Source organism: Neomonachus schauinslandi, chromosome 1 (genome assembly GCF_002201575.2).
Source record: "Neomonachus schauinslandi chromosome 1, ASM220157v2, whole genome shotgun sequence".
Lineage (NCBI taxonomy): Eukaryota > Metazoa > Chordata > Mammalia > Carnivora > Phocidae > Neomonachus > Neomonachus schauinslandi.
The window spans coordinates 101963455-101984361 of NC_058403.1; the positions used below are offsets into that span (position 1 = coordinate 101963455).

The 20907-nt window shown below is 41.3% G+C and overlaps 1 protein-coding gene across 7 annotated transcripts in view; it reads right to left on the minus strand.

The window, feature by feature from the left end:
• The window catches only part of LOC110591698 (schwannomin-interacting protein 1), a 118878-nt gene that overhangs the window by 12286 nt on the left and 85685 nt on the right, over positions 1-20907 (minus strand). For 5 of the 7 annotated variants that reach the window (XM_021702629.2, XM_044915015.1, XM_044915005.1 and 2 more), the window contains exon 2: positions 15412-15530. The exons of 1 other annotated variant lie outside the window; for it this stretch is intronic. In XM_021702629.2, the coding sequence (XP_021558304.2) occupies positions 15412-15530 (119 nt within the window). The remainder of the gene's footprint in view (positions 1-15411; positions 15531-20907) is intronic. One more of the 7 variants, XM_044915014.1, reaches the window with a different exon arrangement.

Sequence of the window (20907 nt, forward strand, 5' to 3'; positions counted from 1 at the left end):
TGCCTGCCATCTGCCTTGCCTGTCGATATTAGAGCTGGAAGGTCTGTGTCCTGGTCATCCCGGAAACCTCTTCCCCTTATGAACCGCGAGGCAGTGAAAAAGCACACTGCAGCCCGGAGTTACTGACAGGGAGCCCCGGGACCTGAACAGAGGGTGTTCCGGCTGGACAACGCTCAGAAATATGAAGACACAAAGACTGTGTCTTCTGGGCATCTCAGCGTGAGTGGAAGGGGCTTTCTTAGTGACAGCGCCTGCTCGCCAGCAGCAGCAAGGCATTTAGTCGGGAGGGCGTTCAGCACAAACATCTGCTGGCTTTTAGGGCGAGGAAGACCTTTTTTTGTAAAACGCCTGTGCTGACTTCCAACTACCATTGCCGGGGATATTATTAAAATACGCACAACGCCAAGAGGATGGCAGAGGTGAAAGGTTCTGAACTACCAAGAGGACGGTATCTCAAAAACCTAGCCAAGTGATAATATAATCTGGTATATAGATAATATTTTTTTCAAAATACAAGGGCAAGACCAGTTTATTCCCGGAGGAGATTGATGATCCTGAAGTCTGCTGTGATTCCTAGTAGGGCGGTAGCCACTGTGAATCTGGCCTTTGTCCTTGGCCGTGGTTTGAGGTGACTGGGACTGGGCTGTTGTGAGGCCCGTTCTGAACCCCAGAGCTACTTGGTGTTTTCTGATTTTAGAAATAGCAGTGTCCCAGCACCAGCTTAGACCGCTGGTGTCTACACAGAAACGTTTAAGATTCTGTGGTTTTTACCCCCTACACCATCCCTTAGTTAACTTCACTTGAACTGTTGCACTGAATTTGAGTTTAAAATGATGTTCGCTCGTATTCCCTTGTTGGGCTGTAAAACCACCTGTGGGTAACAGGCAAGGTAAGAGCTAGTTACTCAGAGCCGTCAAAAAAGTTCCCCAGACCCGTAACAGCCTGATTTATAAAAATGGTCCCGATTCTCCCCTCCCTGCACCTGCCCCCTCTGTAATGTGACCTTGCAGCTTCTCCCCTCAAGGGCTGGAGTCTATTTCCCTCCCCCCGGGCTGGCTTCTGACATGTCTTGCCAACAGGATGCACACGAAGTACCAGTGTTCCGGTGCCAAGTCTCCCCCTCAGGACAAGTCCAGGCTCGCCTGCTGGCAGATGAGTGACTTCCTAGCACCGAGCTCCATCAGCAGTCGTCCCCACTGAAGCCCCGAATGCCCGAGAGAGCTCGGCCAAGGGCGGTAGAGGCACCTGACCCACTTGCAGCGGACTGCAGACGCGAGTAAGCCCACAGGAGCCCATCTCTGATAGTAGAACTGCTCGGCCAACCTAGAGGCTCCTAAACAGAAATCAATGTTTATTATTGTATGCCGCTGATACGGGTGTTTTTGGATTATACATCATCATTGTGGTGACAGATAACTGGTACAAGGTCACAAAGAAGAGACTACAGGCTGAACCTCTGGCTTTTGAATCCAGGGCCCTTCCCCCCATACTACACTTAACCTCAGGTCTGGGTTTATTAGCTCTCGCCCGTGTGTCTGCTAATATAATCTTAGGGGGCTTATAGCTCCTGCAGTTGCTTATACTTCTAAGGTAATTGTTTGGTTTTCCTCGAGAAGCGGACCGAGAAGGAACTACCCATATGCTTATGGTTTCAAACATGCCTTGCTCATTTTCTATCCACAACCAGAGTGGCTGTGAGAGCCACTGGCCCCGCTCTATCATTTGTTGCTCAATATCCCCAACTAGTTTGTGGCTGGGCCATTAAAATATGTTATTTCCATGTATTTTAATGGATCTTTGATGCATTATTCAAAGACTTTATGCACAATAATCACCCATATTTTTATAATATATCTTTTTTTGTTTCATGAAACCTTCAAAGGAGAAGGAATATAAAATGTGGGTTGTAATTACCTAAGGATAGCTGTAAACGCAGTTCATCTTTCTAAGGATGTGTTGTGAAGAAAGAATGTGAGAACAATTGTGGTTTGGGTGAGCTCCCAATGTCCTGAATGTGTGATGGGTCCCTGCAGAGTGTGCTGAGGTGGGTTAAAATGAGGTGTTGCTACTCCTTTGATAAAAGACTTTTCCCATCCCCAAACCCTGACCCCCCCTCCTCTTCTGCTACCCAATATTTGTTATTGTGGAAATACTATTCTAAAATGCTATTTCTTATTTTGTGGGCTTGTGTTCATTTCTTTTGCTAAGCGGTGTGTAATGCATGGGATGATCATTTATTGGACTTTTAGAAAAGACTGGTATTTATGTAACAGGTGTGAATATTGCTGGTCTAGCATATATCATCACAGACACACACAAAATATAAATGACTTTTATACTAGAGAAGGGATGTTTAACTGTTCACTCATTCATTTGAGGATCAGGGAATACCTTCTCTTCAAACTCCATGGCACCAACAGGCTGGTGCTGAATAGCTGCTGTCCGTTTTGGCCAGGGCATAACAGTTTCTAATTTGTTACAGTCCCTGCTACTCCCTATTGCCTTGTATCTGGGCTTCTTCACTCATGTATGTTTCTTGCTGACCCCTGAAGGAATTTATAGTTCATGACCCCTCTGTTAAGTGGATGCATAGTTAGTAGTTGAACCACGAACAGAAATCCGGTTTTTTAACGGGTACCAAGTCTTCCAACAGGTACCAAGTGCTTGGATCATTAAATCATAATGTACAAATAGAAATGTGGACTACATAGAGCATTGGAAGAGAACTCGAAAAACACGTAGTAGATACTATCTATCTATCTATCCACCCCTATACTCCCTATATGAGAAAAGAATACTTTTATGACCTGGACATCCATTAGTAAATAAGGTGTTAACCAAGAAGGGTGACTGAGCAGGGAACTGCAGAAGAAAGGTCTTGGGAAATCGGAGCAGGGCGGGGGGCGGGGGAGATAAAGGCAGGAGAGATGGGAAAGCCCACCCTCTGGCATGCACATGCCCAGAGAAGTTCATGGAAGCTCCAAATTCCATGCCGCAGAGAGGACTGGGGACAAGAGGGGACACCATGTCTCTTTATGTCCCATCCTGACCCCACATCTTACAGGACTCAGGCATTCGGCTTCCTCTGCGAAAGCTGAGGAAGGCAGCTCCAAAGGTGGCTGGGGTGTGAGTGGCCCTCTCTAGGTTTTTTTTTTCTCCTAATCCTGCACATAATTTCTTGTTCTGCTTCCTTTTCTAAGGCTAGTTCTGGACCTTCCATCTGTACATGTTCGCATGATGGCTGGAGGGCATCCAACACCACACAGCCACAGAATCTTCTCACCACGCAAGAAACTGATAGAAAAGGGGAAGAGGCATTCATCAGCTTTTCTTTGGTGAAGCATCACAGCCCCTGTATCCTCAGCTGATTCTCCCAAGAGCTATAAATACTTGCATTCCCCAGACAGCTGTTGGTTCTAATTTCACATCAGTGTCCAGTTTCTTCACTAATGACCACTTACATGTAATTAAATTTGGAATTATATGATCTTAATGTTGAAAAAAATGCATTTCACCTGAAATATTTTCTACCACTAATTGAAGACCAGAATGAGGCTTCTTGTGATATTGGAATGACGATGGAATAAAACAGTCATCTCTCTTAGGTACCAAATGTGGTCTACTTTCATCTTAATCAAAACCAAATGATTTCTAAGCAATTTACATTCTGAAATAAAAAGTTACTTTTTTTTTTGAGAGAGGAAGAGGAAGAGAGAAAATCCTAAGTAGGTTCCACGCCTAGTGCAGAGCCCGATGTAGGGCTTGATCTCACGACCTTGAGATCATGACCTGAGTCGAAATCAAGAGTCACACGCTTCACTGACTGAGCCACCCAGGCACCCCAAGAGTTACCATTTTGGGTCATCTACTATGTGTTAAGGCACTTCATATATATATTACCTCTACCCCTTAGATACACTAAAGTATTATGAGCCTCCTTTTCCATATGAGAAAACTAGGATTCAGAGGTTAAATTGCACAGGTCACAAAGATGGTATTTTACTCTAGAAGAATCTGTTTTGAGAGGCCAGGGCACTTTAAGAGGACAGAATAAATTCATGAATGGAAGAAAAGAAAAGATGAAAAAAGAAAGCAAAAAAACAAAAACAAAACAAAAAACTGGAAACAATTCCAATGGCTAACAATAAGAGATTGATTAAGTTTATTTGGTGAAATATATAATGGCCATTATGCAGCTAGTAAAAATACATATGATAGAAGAGCAGTTATGAACATGGGCAAATGTTCCTGATACACTGTTAAGTGAAGAAAAATCAGGCTATAAAACAGTAGGTAAACTATGATTCCAATTTTGTAAACAAAAATGTGAAGATATATTATGCATAGAAAAAATGGCAGGAAATATACCTAGATCTTTTTTGGTGGAAGAAATTCAGTTGACTTTGAATTTCTCTCCTTTGATCTCCTCTGAGTTGTTATGTGTGGGCATTTAGCAGGAATTAAAAAAGGAAAAGGAGGGAAAATGGGTGAGTTGATTAGCACTTGTGTGTTGGAGAAAAGGTGAGTAGGATGAAATGTTTGACAGCTGGAAGAGGATGGTTGTGTGTCTGACTCAGATGGTGGCTATGCAGGGAACATGACTCACACATGAGTCAGGCTGGCCTTTTGGTTTTGGCAAGGGGCTTGGGACAGCAGATCCTCTTGGAGGGCAGCAAGAACCGTGTTCTTTTAAGCAAACATTTCTGGAGATGGACTCTTTTATCAAATGTTGACATCCCTTCCAGGCCCAGTCTCAATCCCATTCTCCCCGCTCCGATCTGCAGTAGATCGTAGACTCGGAAGTAATTGATACACATTTAAATGTCTGTGCTTTTAAAGCCAGCCTGCTTATTTACTCCTCTCAGCCCAGACAGAGTTTAAACTTGTATTTTTCTGACCTGTTACAAATAAATACAGATGAATTTCAGCTGCTGGAGATGAAGAAATGCTTGTTGCTTCCAGACTGATGATAATGTTCATGTGTCGGGGGTAAAGATATGGCAGTTGGAGAGTCAGTGCCTGTGCATGGTTTTGAGCGGTATGACTGGATTTGATGACAATCTCAAGTGCAAATTCCTTTACTCTCTTGTACACTGAATCCTGTTTTCACCACTTTTTATATTCATGTTTTAAAAAAGCTGGGCGATCACTTAGGCTTGGTTGCAGAGTAAGCTTTATCCCAAAGACATTCTTTTTTTTTTTTTTTAAGATTTTTAAAATTATTTATTTATTTGACACAGAGAGAGCAAGCAGGGGGAGCAGGAGAGGGAGAAGCAGGCTCCCCGCTGAGCAGGGAGCCCGATGTGGGGCTCAATCCCAGGACCCTGGGGTCATGACCTGAGCCGAAGGCAGCCGTTTAACCGACTGAGCCACCCAGGCGCCCCCCCAAAGACATTCTTTTTCATGATTTAATTTGTGGTCATTTGAATTATACACAGTCATTCAAAAGAACGTAGATCTACTGAATTTCATTGATTCTAAGAAGCGTGGTTGTTCATATTTTGCCATCTTTAAAGACAGGTGTCTCACAATCTCAGCCACTCCAGCGGCTGGTGGCATGACTTTCACTGAGCTGTCACCCCCTCAGCCAACAAACCAGTTAAGGACCACTCATGAAGAGGTGGGATCTGGTAGTTCAGGTATTCATGCCTTCTGATAAGAACAACAAAGCTCCAGCATCCAAACCTGCAGAACAAGGCCGGTGGCTTGGAAGGTGATGCACAGCATCTCCTGATGGCACAGAGGGGGACACTGTGGGGAAAAGCGAAGACTGACAACTCGGAGGCAAAGTGGTTAAATGGAGAGTTGGATTCTGAACGTGAAGAGGGTTTCAGACTATCTTAACCAACATATATTACTTTTTTTAATATGTACAAGACACAGGTGATAAAAGTATATATCCAAATAAGTCTAGAAGGCTTCTTTCAATCACTAAAATAAAAACCCTAAGTGTTAAGGAGGCATGTGGAATGGTGGTGGCAGGGGGTTTTCAAAGCATGTGATAATGTGGACGAGAGCAATGTGAGGGGCACGGAAATTTTCCAAGATTGAACAAAAGGACTGTGTTAAACCTCCAGATGACACAGCCCACTTGCAGTCAGTGGGAGTGTTTTCTTGTAGCAGTGAATGCTTTTGTGAACTCTCAAAGGAACGCAGTCTTCATCTGAGCTGCATGTGTCCAGACACATGTATGGGAACAGTGTCCAAAGGGAGTGCGAACAGCAGTAATAAAGTCAGGATCACTTGTCAGAGATGATGCGCCAATGAAAAATCATTCCTAGAAGCTCTTTTACTTAAACATTTAGCTGTCCACTGGAGCCATTTTTAAATATAAAATGGAGCCCTGTGGCCTTTTCCTCCCTGCCTCCCACCCTTTTGCAACAGTTCCAACAATTGAATTCTCATTGGCGATAATAAAAAAATTCGTAAGACAGGGTACAGTACAGCTGGCTTTGCCTCTAGCAAGATGTCAACTTTCGCTTGCACAAAATTAATTGCACCTAATTAAACTGGGGTCATTGGCATTATTGTAAAGTGAGGCTATTTATTAGACAAAGAAAATTTCACAAATACCATTTTGCTTTTCTTTCAGGTTTGTGAGAGAGAAGAATTGCTTATATAATTAAATTTGTTTTGCCATTTTAATCTTATGACTCCTCAAAAGATCCACTTCAAATCTTGCTTTACTTTTAAAATTGTGTGCTATTTTAGAATAGTAGAGGTAATCCTTGGAGGAGGACATAAAAAAATGACAGGTTTCCTGTAGATTACCTAATTGTTTTTCAAACAGCATAAAAAAATAATTTGTAAACTACCATTTACAATGACATATATCTTGGAATTACTTACACGAAGGGTTTCCTAAGCAAATTATTGGTACATGTGTAGGAGATTAATATGAAGTTTAAAAGATACGTTGCATGTTATAAATAGGTTGCTACAGTATGTACCTATTACTTCAAGAGAGATGCCATGGAAAGCAAATTTCATTGCATTGAAATGGGATTACCTCTTTCCTCACCCATGCTGGGTATATAGGACTACGCTGCTTCTTTCTCCAGGAAATAATGCAAAAATTGTTACTGTTGGAGACAAAAGGATGATTTACTTTCCTGGCAAAATGATGCTGGTTCAACTTGGGATTCTGTGGCTATGTATATGCAGATTCCCAATTCCTCATAGTCAAAGCTCCTGTGAATCCAATTTCTTTAAAGGTTCTCTCCATCACTGTTATCTGTCCAGCTGATACAACTCCCTGGGCTGGGTGCCTCCCCAGCCTCCATTCCCAGCCCAAACCCAAGAGAAGGGGATAGGCATCTATGATTGGTCTGGTCTCAGCCATTCACCAAGAAACCTGTAAGAATAACAAAGAAATGGGTTCTGATTCGGGGATGTTGGGGATGTTGGAATGGTTGAGATGCGTAAACAGTAATCATTATTCAAACCAGCTGCTCAAAAGCTCTCTGGGGAATTTGTTTCTCATAATATTTACAGTGTTTAGAGAGAAGGGTATAGCCTCTTCCAGGTGCCACCTTCCTGCTGTATACTTCATGAAAAAGATGGTATTTATATTTATATGTATATGTATGTAAATAAAAATCTATCTTGGAGTAAGGTAAGAAGAGAGGGAAGAGTCAGGTTTATTTTATGGTTAGTCTGGGGCGAGGAGAATGGAGAAGGCCACAGACGTTTTCTCCGCAACATCAGATCAGGGTGTAATGTCTGAAAAATGAAAGGTCTCCCCGCTGTCTGTTACAATGACCGCTCTGTCTGTGCTCCCACAGCAGTCAAGCCGGCCCCAGGCCTTTAATAACACCGAGCTGTACCAACTCAGAGTCCCAAAATATTACGGTGATTCAAGATTAATTTCGTCAATGAAAAAAATAGTTTATAGGAAAGTATGATACTAGTATTAAGAGAAAAGGAGTATTTTTTTTTTTCAAGAACGTGACTACACTGAATATTTCTTAGAAACCTATTTCAAAAGTAGAGTAGGTAATTCACTTTTCTCCTTTCCTTTTAAGCTTTCTTAAAGCTTTCGCCGAAACATTCTAAACAGGGAAAAATAACAAAGGTCATATGGTCTCAGTTCGAAAAGGCTGATTATGTGTGGATTAGCATGTTCTGAAGAAGAAATGGCGCCTCCTATATTTGCTGTATTTCAGTGTAAGTCAAATTTAATTAGTTGAGTTATGAAGCAATATCAAAATTTCTTTTGTTGCAGTATTAGGCATGAAATGTCTTTATGGGATTATTATAAGCCTCGCTTACATTTAACAGCTTGTCACTCTTTTAAGAAGTGCTTTGGGAGACAGCACCAATTAGAAAAATTCAGTGGGGCTGAAACCCAAAGGGCAACTTGGAGGCCCTTACACTCACAGGAACAGCTCATACATGTCTTCCCAGAAGACCCTCAGCTTACTTCACAATTTCTCACACAGTGTGTATGAAGATAATTTTTACAGGTGAATGCACCTTCTTTAAAATACATAAATAGAACTCCATGATTTTGCCAAAGGTCCCACTTACTTGGGGACGTCTCATCTTAAAAGTAAGCTCAGCACCTCAGAATCCATTGCTTGGCCAATTAATTTTAAGTCCTCGGCCTCATTTAAAATTGAGCACTGAGCTCTTTGGAGTCATACAGTCAAAAAAGATTTACCTGGTTCTGATGATTTAATAATTCAGCACATGTACTCTCGTGCATTCTGGAGCACCATATTAATGGACTTCCAAGTTCTAACGTCCCTCAAGTGCTTTTGTAAGTAAGAGGTGAGGTATTTCCGGCTCAGTGAAGAATTTCAGGGATTGTAATACATTAGAAAAAAATTAATTCTAATAGGGATGGCGAATGTGGGTTACCCAATCGCAACTGAACATTTCCTGAGGCTTTTCTCTTACATTATTACTGACAAGGGGAAATGACAGTCAGTCTTTGCAGACTTTCTATTTACAGGGATAAAGTGATATTTCTTAGAAACATTAAGTCTCATCATTAGCCATCATCCTAAAGGGTATCCAAAAAGTCACCGTGTTCTCACCGAGGATGATCTCATCCCAGAATGTGGAGATGAAAACATCTGAAAAAACAGGATATAAATAATCTTCCTTATGGCGAGTCAACAAGCGGAGCTTGTTATGAGCTACTGTGAGATCCATATGTGTTTCAATAGCTGTGTCTACACCGGGGGTAGATGACTCAGTGATTTTCAAATTTGGCTCTGCCTGAAGAGTTTCGGGTAGGCTTTGGGGGCGTGTAGGGAGTGCTGGAGAGGGGCCCTCCGGTGGAGGCCTGGGGAGGGGCACTGAGGGGAAATGACAGGGAGGCATTTTCAGGGCAGGGGTATCCCAGACCCTCTTCTTCTGTCTTCCCAAACCACAGGAGGACAGCTTGGTTTTACACACAGGGTTTCTGCACAGGATTTTATTTGAGAAGATACTTCTGCTATTAGAAATAATGAAAACCATCCTCCAGGAAGCCATCTGGCCCAAACTTTCAAGAGACTTCTAGTTCAACATGGCATTTTGAACACAGGTATTTGTCTAGTCTCTCTTCTGAAATCCTGGTAAAATAATACTAAAGGAAGAAAGAAGGCATAAACCTCTAGGGACAAAGAAAGTGGGAAAGGAGACAATAGCACACGAGAGGGTGTGAAAAAATGTTGGAAGATAAAATGCAGATGGGTGAGAGGTATTTGACTTAAGATTTCAATTTGCTGGGTGCTTGCAGGATGGCTGGGCGAGGAAGTACATACACGAGCACTGCTGAGGCCCAGACACGCTCAGGTACACTGCAGCCCGGGGAGTGCGCTGGCCCTGCACACCAAGAAAGACTCACTGAGCAACCGAAAGGACTATCCAGACCCTCTATTTGCCCTGTCCACTGTGGCCTGGGAGAACGAGGAAGTTTACTATCTCAAGAGGTTGAACCAGGGGAGCTCTGCAATGGGGCACACTCAGCACAGCTGAAGTATCAAACGGAGGGCCTTTACTGACATCAAAGGAATTCAATAACATTGTACATGACGAACCTTCAACCATTCCCCTGCTAGAGCCTTAAAATACTGGCAGCCAGGCTTAAAACCCCTCAGGATGAGGTTGGAGAGTTCTCGGTGGCAACTTAGAGTCCAAAAGAAAAGGGCTTTACATACTTTTATTTGGAGGCACCCTAATGAAATAGTTGCATTTTTATTTGACCATTCTAAGGGGAAGTTCACAATTCCTTAATTCAACAAAATTTAACAAATCTTTAGGGACTATGTATTAGGCACTAATTATTTTTATTTTTTTTAAAGATTCATTTATTTGAGAGAGAGAGAGAGCATGTGAGCAGGGGGAGGGGGGAGAGGGGAAAGGGAGAGAGAGAGAATCCTCAAGCAGACTCCCCACCAAGCATGGAGCCCGACACAGGGCTAGAACCCAGGACCCTGAGATCAGGACCTGGGCCGAAATCAAGAGTCAGTCGCTTAACCAACTGAGCCACCCAGGCATCCCTGTATTAGGCACTGTTTAGTCAATAGTTATGGTGGAGAACAAAATAGACCTGCTCTCTTGGAGCCCATATTTTAGTTTTAGACAAAGACAAAGAATGAATCAAAAGAAGAAAAAATATCTATGTAATACAATATTAGGTAGTGATAAGGACCCCAAATGAAAGCAAATTAGGGTAAGAGGATAAGCAGGGTAAGAGGAGAGAAAGTGATAGGTATGTTGGGTGTTCACTTTTTAATTGGGAGGTCAGGGAAGGTCCCTCGGAGGAAACAATGTATGTCACCAAGCCCCAACCATAGAGTTCACTTACAGTATTTAGCATTTTACACTTAATTGTTGATGGGCAGAAATCAAAACAAACAAAAATAAACTCAGAAAACATCATGGACAATGTAGAAATCAGAAGAAAACATTTTAAACAATTTACCTATAATCAATACCTACTGTAAAATGAGAAAGCATCATTTCAAAAATTTTTGAAAACTTAAACAAAGTGGGACAAATTTTTAGAAAAATACAACCCACCAGAACGGACTTAAGAAGAAATAAGAAGCATGTACAATCTTAACACCATCTAAAAACTGGAAGCAGTTAAAGCAAACACACAAAGTAAATACCAGGCATGAGAGTTATACAGGTGAGAAATAGCATATTCTAATATTATGCAGACTTTTCTTAGACATTATGTAATAATGTAACCAACTAATTTTTTAAAATTTTATTTTATTATGTTATGTTAATCACCACACATTACATCATCAGTTTTTGATGTAGTGTTCCATGATTCATTGTTTGCATATAACACCCAGTGCTCCATTCAATACGTGCCCTCCTTAATACCCATCACCAGGCTAACCCATCCCCCACCCCCCTCCCCTCTAGAACCCTCAGTTTGTTTCTCAGAGTCCACAGTTTCTCATGGCTCATCCCCCCCCTCTGATTTCCCCCTCTTCAATTTTCCCTTCCTACTATCTTCTTTTTTTTTCTTTTTAACATATAATGTATTATTTGTAGCCAACTAATTTTTAAGCCAGGCTTGCCCTGATACAAAAACAAGAAAAAAATACCATAAGAAAAGAATATAGCAGACCCATGTCACTCATGAATATAAGTGTAGTAATCCTAAACAAAATATTATAAATAAGATTCAATAGTGTCTGAAAAAAAAATCCAACCAATTTTGCTTTATACTAGGTATGCAAAGATTGTTCAATATTTTAAAAATCTATACAGTAATTCATTAATAGATTAACAGAGGTAATCCTATAATGATCTCAACAGATGCAGAAAAAGCATGTAATAGTTATACGCCTAGTCATGATAAAAATTCTTTACAAATTATGAATATAAGGGAATATAATTAACTCATATAAAGAGAGACGTTAAAGAAAACCTAAAATTAACATCATCCTAAATGAGGAAACACTAGAAGTATTCATTTAATATGAGAAATGAGCTAAAGATTCCAACTACTACCATTTTTAATCCTTAATGTATTAGGGCGCTACCCATGCCATAAAAGAAAAAAACCAGAGGCGTGAGGATTGGAAAGCAATAAATAAAGCTGCTGTTTTTCAGATGACAGTATTTAAAAAACCCAAAGAATCTACAGACAACTTTATTAGAAGTAACAGGAGGGCAGACAAATAGTAGGAACAATATAACGAAGTGGATGTATTTAAGGCTAGTATAAAAACTAAGCTGCATTTCTGCTCACCAGCAGCAAAGCAACAAGAATGCATTATCAAAGAGAACTTAAAATAATATCAGAATGCCAAGTATCTAGAAATAAATACAACAAAGGATGTACAATACCTGTAAATGAGAAATTACGAACCTTATTAAGAGATACTCAATAAGATCTAAATAAAGGAGACAAAGGCCATGTTGATGGGTAGGGAGATACAATATTGTGAAAAGGCATTCTTCCCTGAATTGATCTATAGATTCAATACAATTCTAGTCAAAATCCCAAGAGAGTATTTTGCTGCACTTGATTAAATGATTTAAAGTTGATATGGAAGAATACAAAAGCAAGAACCGGTAGCACACTTCTGAAGAAAAAGAGGAGAGGGACCTGCGTAATTAGGACTTATTTTGAGGCTACGGTAATTAAGACTGTATGGTATTGGTGCTGGGATAGAAACACTAACCAATGAAACAGAATGTATTCCCATTAATGTATAGTATATACAGAAGTGGTCTGTCAGATCAGTGAGTAAAAGAGGGATTGTTTAATAAACAGGATGGAAAAAATGGTCATGTGAATGGAAAAAGATGAAATTAGACATCTCCTCCATAGCCATATCAAGAAACCAACTCCTGATTGATTACAGACTTTAAAAAATCACTTTCAACTCTTGGTAGGAAATCTAGGTTAATGTCTTTTGGACCCTGGGGTAGAAGATTTTTTGTACAAGACACAGAAAACATGGACTATGAAAATTTGATAAAAAGAACACTGGTCATAAAAGACACAGTGAGGAAGTGAAAAGACAGGCTACAACCTGGGAAAAGATATTTGCAATACATACAACATATTAAGGATGAGTATCATGACAAAAGAACATTGATAAAACAATTTTAAAAAGCATAAAGAATACAACAGAAATTTGGACGTAAGACCCAAACTGACATTTCACAGAAGGGAAAGCAAAGATGGCTAATAAACACAATGAAATACTATTTAATACCCACTGAATTAACACAAACATAAAAGGGATGAGCAATATCGTGTGAGAAAGACTATGGATCCACAGGATCTCTGCAACCTTGCTGGAGCAGTGTAACTTGCTGCAACCACTCTGGAGAACACTTCTGGCATTATCTTCTGAAGGTGAACATTCACGTATTTTCCTAGTAATTCTGTTTCTAGGTGTGCACCAAAGAGAAGCTCTTGCACGTGGGCAGCAGGAGACATGTTCAAGAGTGTTTACAAGCAGTGCTGTTTACAAGAGCAAAACCCCCGAAACAACTCAGTGCCTATAGTCAGAAGAGTGGCTGAATGAAGTGTGATAGACTCACACAGTGGAAGATAATACAGCAGTCAAAACCATGGACTGGCAAAGGGAAAAAAATGGGGCAGTTCTCATTTCAAGACAAACAGTGATGCTTCTCAAGTAATCACAGCTTACTACATGGTTCAGTGTAAATAATCAATGATCTTAATAATGTAAACAATGAACGTTATTTGACCCCAGATTATGAAATAATTATAAAGGGAGAATATGGGGAGTTATATTGACATGTCTGTGGGAAGGCTGCAAAAGATGTGAATCGTCATTTTCTATAGTTGGTAGTCAGTAGATGGTTATTTAAAGCAAAGACTAAGAAAATAGGCATTTTACTTAGAGATATATAGGTAAATTACCTTTTATTAAAAAGGAGTTAAAAGTTAGTGTTAAGAGTTAAAAGTTATTGTTTCTGGAGAGTGGGACAAGATAGAGACAGATGGGACAGGGGACTGTATCTGTGTTGTTATTATACATCTCGTAGTTATTGTTAATGCTATTTTCAGAGCCTTATATGCACGTGTGTGTGTATGTGTGTGTGTAACTTTGATTTTAAAAACAAAACCTCCCATTTGGGCCAGATGAATGTGACTTCGCTGAGCAGAGAGATGGGGCTTCTAGAAGAAAACTTTTTGGGGCTTTGGGGAATATTAGAGAAAAGCAGTAGAGATCTATATGGTCAAATCTCATTTTACAAAAAACAAAGAAACTGAGGCATGGTACAACGAAATTGTTAAAGTCTCAAAATCAGAAACTGACTAGGACTAATCCTCAGTCTCCCGGTCCCCAGGCGAGAGCTCCTCCTGCCACACCCTACTGGGAGGGGAAAGAGGTGCTTTCCAGCAAAGGGAAGGCTGGCCTTCCAGCTCTGGAATGACACGTGAGAAAAGTGAGGGAATTCTAGGAGACCCAACCAGCACCCAGCCGAGGATGAGATGCCGTGATTCTGCAACTCCTGCCTCCACGTATGAACCCGCAGCGGTGACTCCTACATGTGCATATATGAGAGCGTGTGTGTGCTTTCTGATTTTTGCTGATTCAGATGAGTCTCTAAGGATGAGACTGAAATACAAGGCTCACGGAAAGCCAGACAGAATAGATTTAAATAGACGTTAAAGCGTCTAATTCTGGGCATCACAGTAAGGAGAGAGTGGAAATCTGTTGGTTGAATAAATGCATGAACGCTATCATGTGTCTCCCACACCTGGCTTAACATGGTAAATATAGCCAGTATTTATACAGGGAGTGATTCATATGCATATTAAAGTTTGGGAAGCTCTAGTCTACAGCCCTGTTTTCTAGGTAAAATTATAATTTTAATATGTTTTTTAATATGTTTTAACTGGAATTAAAAGCTATGCAAATCACCAATGGTATCCTGAAATAAATTATAATAAATGAGCAATGATATCCTGAAAAAAATTAAGATTAAGGAAAAATGCCTGGAGGACAGGTTAAGTACTGTAATAAACATCGAATGATCAAAGTGAGAATTGTATTTCTCAGTTACCAGTATTCATTGCAATCAAATGCATCAGGGGCTGGCGGGGGGGATGCTGGATGCTTTGGGACTGCTTAATGGGAATTCTGGTGGTCTGCCACACTTCTCTAAGCATCAGTTGGCTTGATTAAGAGTGTGGCTTGATTCCCCCATCAAAGTGCAAAATCAGAATTGTGCTTAGGAAAAAAAAATGAAATATAGAAATATGACCTCAAGTGGCTAGGCGAAAACTAAAAAGCAAAAAACAAACCCAACAGGTGGGGAGGGGGCTGTCTAGAATCCAAATAAAGTGGTAGTATTATGGGGAAAAATACTCAAGGGCTTAAAAGATATCTTTTATTAAACGTATAGTCAGATGACAAAATCCATTAGGGACATATCAGAAAATCAACTCAAAAGAACACTCACCGAGAGGAAAGGCTTGGCTTCCCACTTTTGCTACAGCTGGTATAAATTCCTGGGCCATCATCAAAGAAACTTCCAAGTGCCAACTTCTGTCGGATAGATTCTCTCTCATTTTTCTGTGCCTAAAATTTCAGGAAAATAAAAAATGCTGATAAGCGGGCAGATCCATCACAGCCATAGCCTGTCTAACTGCTAAGTTTCTTAGAACTGCAACCTCAGAGGAAACACCAATAGACCACAGCACAAGAACATGGGAATTATGAAGAGCTGAAATTCACCCAATCTTCCCTGGTTTCACCTCCGCAAGCAATTTCATTTCTTCAGAGCCTTTCACGATCACGGGTCTAGGAAATCACCATGGTGGTATTAAATGGTGGTCACCAGAAGATAACTAGATTATTGGGTGCTGCAATCTTTCTTCTTCTTACCTGCTAGATTTGACAGCAGGTAAGAGTAAAGTCGTGGAGGGCAAGCACTTTGTCCCAAATCAAATCACTTTTATCCCAAATGTGGCCTTTCCCAGGATCTTGTCTTCTCTCTTCTGCATATCGTCTCTTTGGCCCACTTTCTCTATTGCAAGAATATTAATTCATTCAGCCAATATGCACCAAGCCTCTAGGAGATGGCAGGTGCCACCACATTACAATGTGGAACCCAGCCCAGGCTGGATCATCGCAGCCGCTGACTGCACTTAGCTTACAGTCTTGGTTCAAGAGTTCTCCTGATCTCACCAGGTTCAGAACCCTAACACAGGGCCTGGAATAGCTGGAGAATTCTAACTGGGCCCATCTGTTTCATATTTTGAAGGGAAGTCAGGGTCGGTGTGCGTAGCAAAAGGATGTGGGAAACTATACTACTGTGATAATTTGGATATGTTTACAACATTTGGCTTCCCATAAAAGTCCCATAAAATCTCACCATGCTGAACTTTTATACCCTTTAAACAACAGGGGAGAAGATTAGAGATGGTCTCCTTAGTTAAAAATAAAACAACTACAAAAACAAACATAGTGAGTGAGAAATCCTGGGGTGAGAACAAGAGCTTGGTTATCTGTTCTGTGGGATGATGAAGGATGGGAAAAGCACCTTCGGATGTTCTGAGTGGGGGCTGAAGACAATAAGCGAATTTTATTACCAAAAGCAGCTCACAGGATTGAGCGTGGCTACGGAAGGCAAGATGGCCCTTGATTCTCCCCGTAGGAGGTTCTGGAGCCACAGCTGCTGCCCAGTACCCAGAAGTTACACGTGAAAGCTCTGAGCTACCATCCGAGCATCACTGTGTCAGTGACGAGACGCACAACCTGCCGGAAGGGTCTCTTTTCACCCCCGAGTGACTATTTACATTTAGATGAAAAATTAATTAATTAAAAGTTCAATTCCTAGGTCACACTAGCTGCATTTCATGAGCTCCGCAGCCAGGGGGCTGGGGGGCCCCATATTCAACAGAGCAGAATAAAATACATGAGAGCACAGTGCTGCTGAGACAGTGGTTCTCAGCTGCCAGCTTCCACAGTTCGCGTCAGAATTTCCCAATTTCCCGCAGCCTTTAAAACACACATTCCCATAGCTTCTTGGTCTCTGGCTAAGATCAAGTGTAAAATACACACTCCAGGCTCCAGCAGCAGATTTTTAGTTTTGATAGGTTTGCGAACTTCTACTTCAAGGACCCCTCATCTCTGTTCTCCTTTTCCCTAACATTTTCCAATTTTTGGCAACCATAGCATCCTTTCGACTCTCACACTTACGGATTATACCTGTATCTATTTATTTGGATAGCTGTCCATTTCGGCATGTCCCAACTGGAGCTGTGTCATGCCCAAGAGCTATAGTGTATGTGTGCGTGCGTATGGCCCCCCGCAGTAGAAGACTGCTTCATATAGCTACAGATGCGATGCTGATACATTGTCGCGGGCCGAGCACGACAAAGTAACCGTAAGGTTGTAAAGGAGAGCAAGACGACTTTTAGTTTTATTAAATTTATTTATTTATTTATTTATTTATTTATTTTTTAAGATTTTATTTATTTATTTGACAGAGAGAGAGATAGTAAGAGCAGGAACACAAACAGGGGGAGCAGGAGAGGGAGAAGCAGGCTTCCCGCCGAGCAGGGAGCCCGATGTGGGACTCGATCCCAGGACCCTGGGATCATGACCCGAGCCGAAGGCAGACGCTTAACGACTGAGCCACTCAGGCGCCCCTTATTAAATTTATTTAATTAAAGCGACCCACCCTCCCAAATATGCAGGCTGGTATTTGTGATGGTTCTGCCAAAACAGAACCATTTGATATAATTTGTCATCTTTATAAGTTCATTTCAAAATCCCAATATCTGCCAGGCAGATTTAGTGTAGTTAGTGAACCTAATTCTTTTTTTTAGAGATTTTATTTATTTATTTTGACAGAGAGAGAGAGAGACAGCGAGAGAGGGAACACAAGCAGGGGAGTGGGAGAGGGAGAAGCAGGCTTCTTGCGAAGCAGGGAGCCTGACGTGGGGCTCGATCCCAGGACCCTGGGATCATGACCTGAGCCGAAGGCAGATACTTAACAACTGAGCCACCCAGGCATCCCGTGAACCTAATTCTTAATTCATATAAAATACAAAAGAGATTTTCACCCAATAATCTTTACAGTCAGAAAACTGTTGAGTGAAATTGAATATCCAAAAACAAAATCAGCAGGTAATATGAATGTTAATGACTAAAGTTCAACAAAATGCTGGTGCCCAACATTAGCCGGGCAGAGGTTTTATTTGAAGAAAATACCTATCCCAGGGGTGAATGTGTGAACGCACCCTTGATTCCATGTCTATCTTTCCTGATTTACTTGGTCCACTAGAGCTATCAATACTGGAGAAGGCCTTAAAAATATTTCTATTGACATTAATTACAATTCTCCATACTTGGATATTTCATGACCAGTTGAAGAGGACTGTTTTATAATACACACTCTCTCACACCCTTTTCTCTCTGGATCCCACTGAACTAATCAAGAAAAGTGTAAATAATATATATATCACCCATAATCCCACCCCTTAGATACAGATCACTGCTAACATTTCGGGTTTTTGGGGATAGCTCTTTTTAGCTTTTTAGCTTATGTATTTTTTCCTTTTTATAAAACTGGGATCATATTGTTTATTCATTCTGAAAATTCCCTCATATCATTTAACATTCTTTAAAACGCAATTTTTAATGGTTGTATATCATTCTATCCTATGGAGCTACCTCCTATTGTTAGTCATTTGGGTTGTATCCAATGAAAAGTAACACAGAAGTTAGCATTTTTATATAAATCCCTGCCCATGTGTCTGATTATTTCCTCAGGAAAAGTTCCTGGATGTGGAATTACCAGATCAACTGAGTGTGAACATTTGTTGAAGCTCTTGACACATTTTGTCACATTGCTCTAGAGAAAAGCTGTTCCAATTTACATGCCCACCAGCAACGTAAAAGGGTGTTGCTTTCACTACGTCCTGGCTAACGCTGAGTTATTTTCACTGAAAAAAAAAAAATGCTGTTATTTTTATTTGATAGGCAAAAAGTGGTATTCTTTTATGTCAATTTCTTGGATTAGCAGTGAAAATATTTAGATTTTTTTTAGTTACTGTACTTGCTTTTCTCTGAATTACTTCTAGCTTTGTTTATTTTTCTATAAAGATCTAAAGTTTTGAAATTTTTATATTAAGCATATTAGTCCTTTTTTGAGTTTAAATCTAAGTATTAATGTAGTTAAGTCAATAGATTGCTTTCTTTGAAGTGTCATTGAAGGCACTGCGCTTGGAAAGCCCTTCCTAGTCCAGAGGTAAAAGATCTCACTGGATGTTGGGAGGAAAGTGAGGAAATTTATGGAAATTGCTTAGCAGCAGTGGTGGTGGTAATGTAAATGTGTGATAAATGGTAGCTATTATGGTTAATCCTCTAACAGTTCCTGCTTTGAAGATGAGGGACTGGAGGGTGAAGGAAGGTTACCCTCCTGTTAGACAGAAGACCTAGGATTCAAGGCCATCCTTCTGGTGCCGGATCTTTCTGCCCTTCCACACTGATGAGTGAGGTGTCCAGGCAAATAATGGTGGGTGCCATGTTGGAGATATGATGTGGGACTTTCGAGTTATGGATCTACTTCTTTCCAGAAATGGGTGTGATGTGCTTCAGAAAAGGAGAAAACATACACACCAAGGCCCAATCATAGCCGTAAATATTTACAAAACAAATACCTTCTCATCAGAGCCACTCTCCTTGATACCACTGCTTAATCTTCCTTTTGGAACAAATGCCTAACATTTCAACTAACTATAATTCAACTGACTAGTGAAACAGTTTTTCTCTTTAAATTCAACAACTGAAATTATTTTCCTTTCAGTTGCCCACGTGTGTGTGTGTGTGTGCGGGGGGGTGGGGGGGTAGTTTCAAAATTCTTTTGTTCTTTAAGGAATTATACCTGCAGGGCAATTATGTCCTCCAACCTCCCGAAGCCCAAATGTGCCCCAGTGTGAGGAACAGGGAAGTGTCCAGGAAAAGGAAGAGGCAGACTCAAAACTACACTGTTGGCTGGGCTTCTGGCATGTGGAGCCATGTCCATTCCTAAAATGGCCTTGGAAACTACCCTCTTAAAACAAAAGGAAAACATGGAAAATGGATAACTGCTTGCAAAAAGCAAATGGGCAGCTGAGGAATAGTGGCTCATCACTGTGAGACAGAAAGCCTATTCAAGACCAAGAGGAGAGTAAAAATGTGCTCAGAAATTCACCATTGTCCAGCCACAGGCAGTGAGTTTTTGTCCTCGCCTGTCGCCGAATTCCCTACTGCCAGCCCCTGTGCCCGGGCAGATAAGACTCACAATGGCTTCTGAGGGCACCACGTGAGCCACGATCTCAGAACACAGACCACTGAGCGCTTCCAGCCCCCAAACACCGATGCTCAGCCCTTCCCACCGTGGCACTGCTCAACTGCCATTCCCCAAGCTTGATAAGAACAGAGAGGGCTGTTGGGTAAAAGAAAGAAAAAGCAAAATGTTCTGCGTGCGTGGGTACTGGCCCTCTCCAAACGTGGTATGTCCCCACGTCCTCTGCACACTTTCTTCAGGACGGGGCAGTGCCTGTCCCTTACACATGGATACCATTCCGAAGTCCCCACCTCTGGCCCTGCCTGTGGTCTCTGGCCTCTGAAGCGGGGGCCACCTTGTCTTTCACATGCTAACCTGCACATAAATTTGTAAATGGAAGACTGGGGGTATCTTGTGCATTTCTAAAATTTATGTGACACACTGTATTTTTTGTGGGGGTAGCTGTGGGGCCACCAGGCCTCTCAGGAACACACTTTGGGAAATAACATCCTAGACCTCAACCCAGCTGGCACTCAGGACGCTGCAAACAGCTGCTTCCTTCTGACTCCTGCACAGATGATGAAACCCACGTAGCCGGAAAGGGCCTGTCTGATAAAAAGGGCGGTGTTCCTTAAACTCCCCAAAGGAGGAAGACGTTTAAAGAAGTTTGGTCTAGAA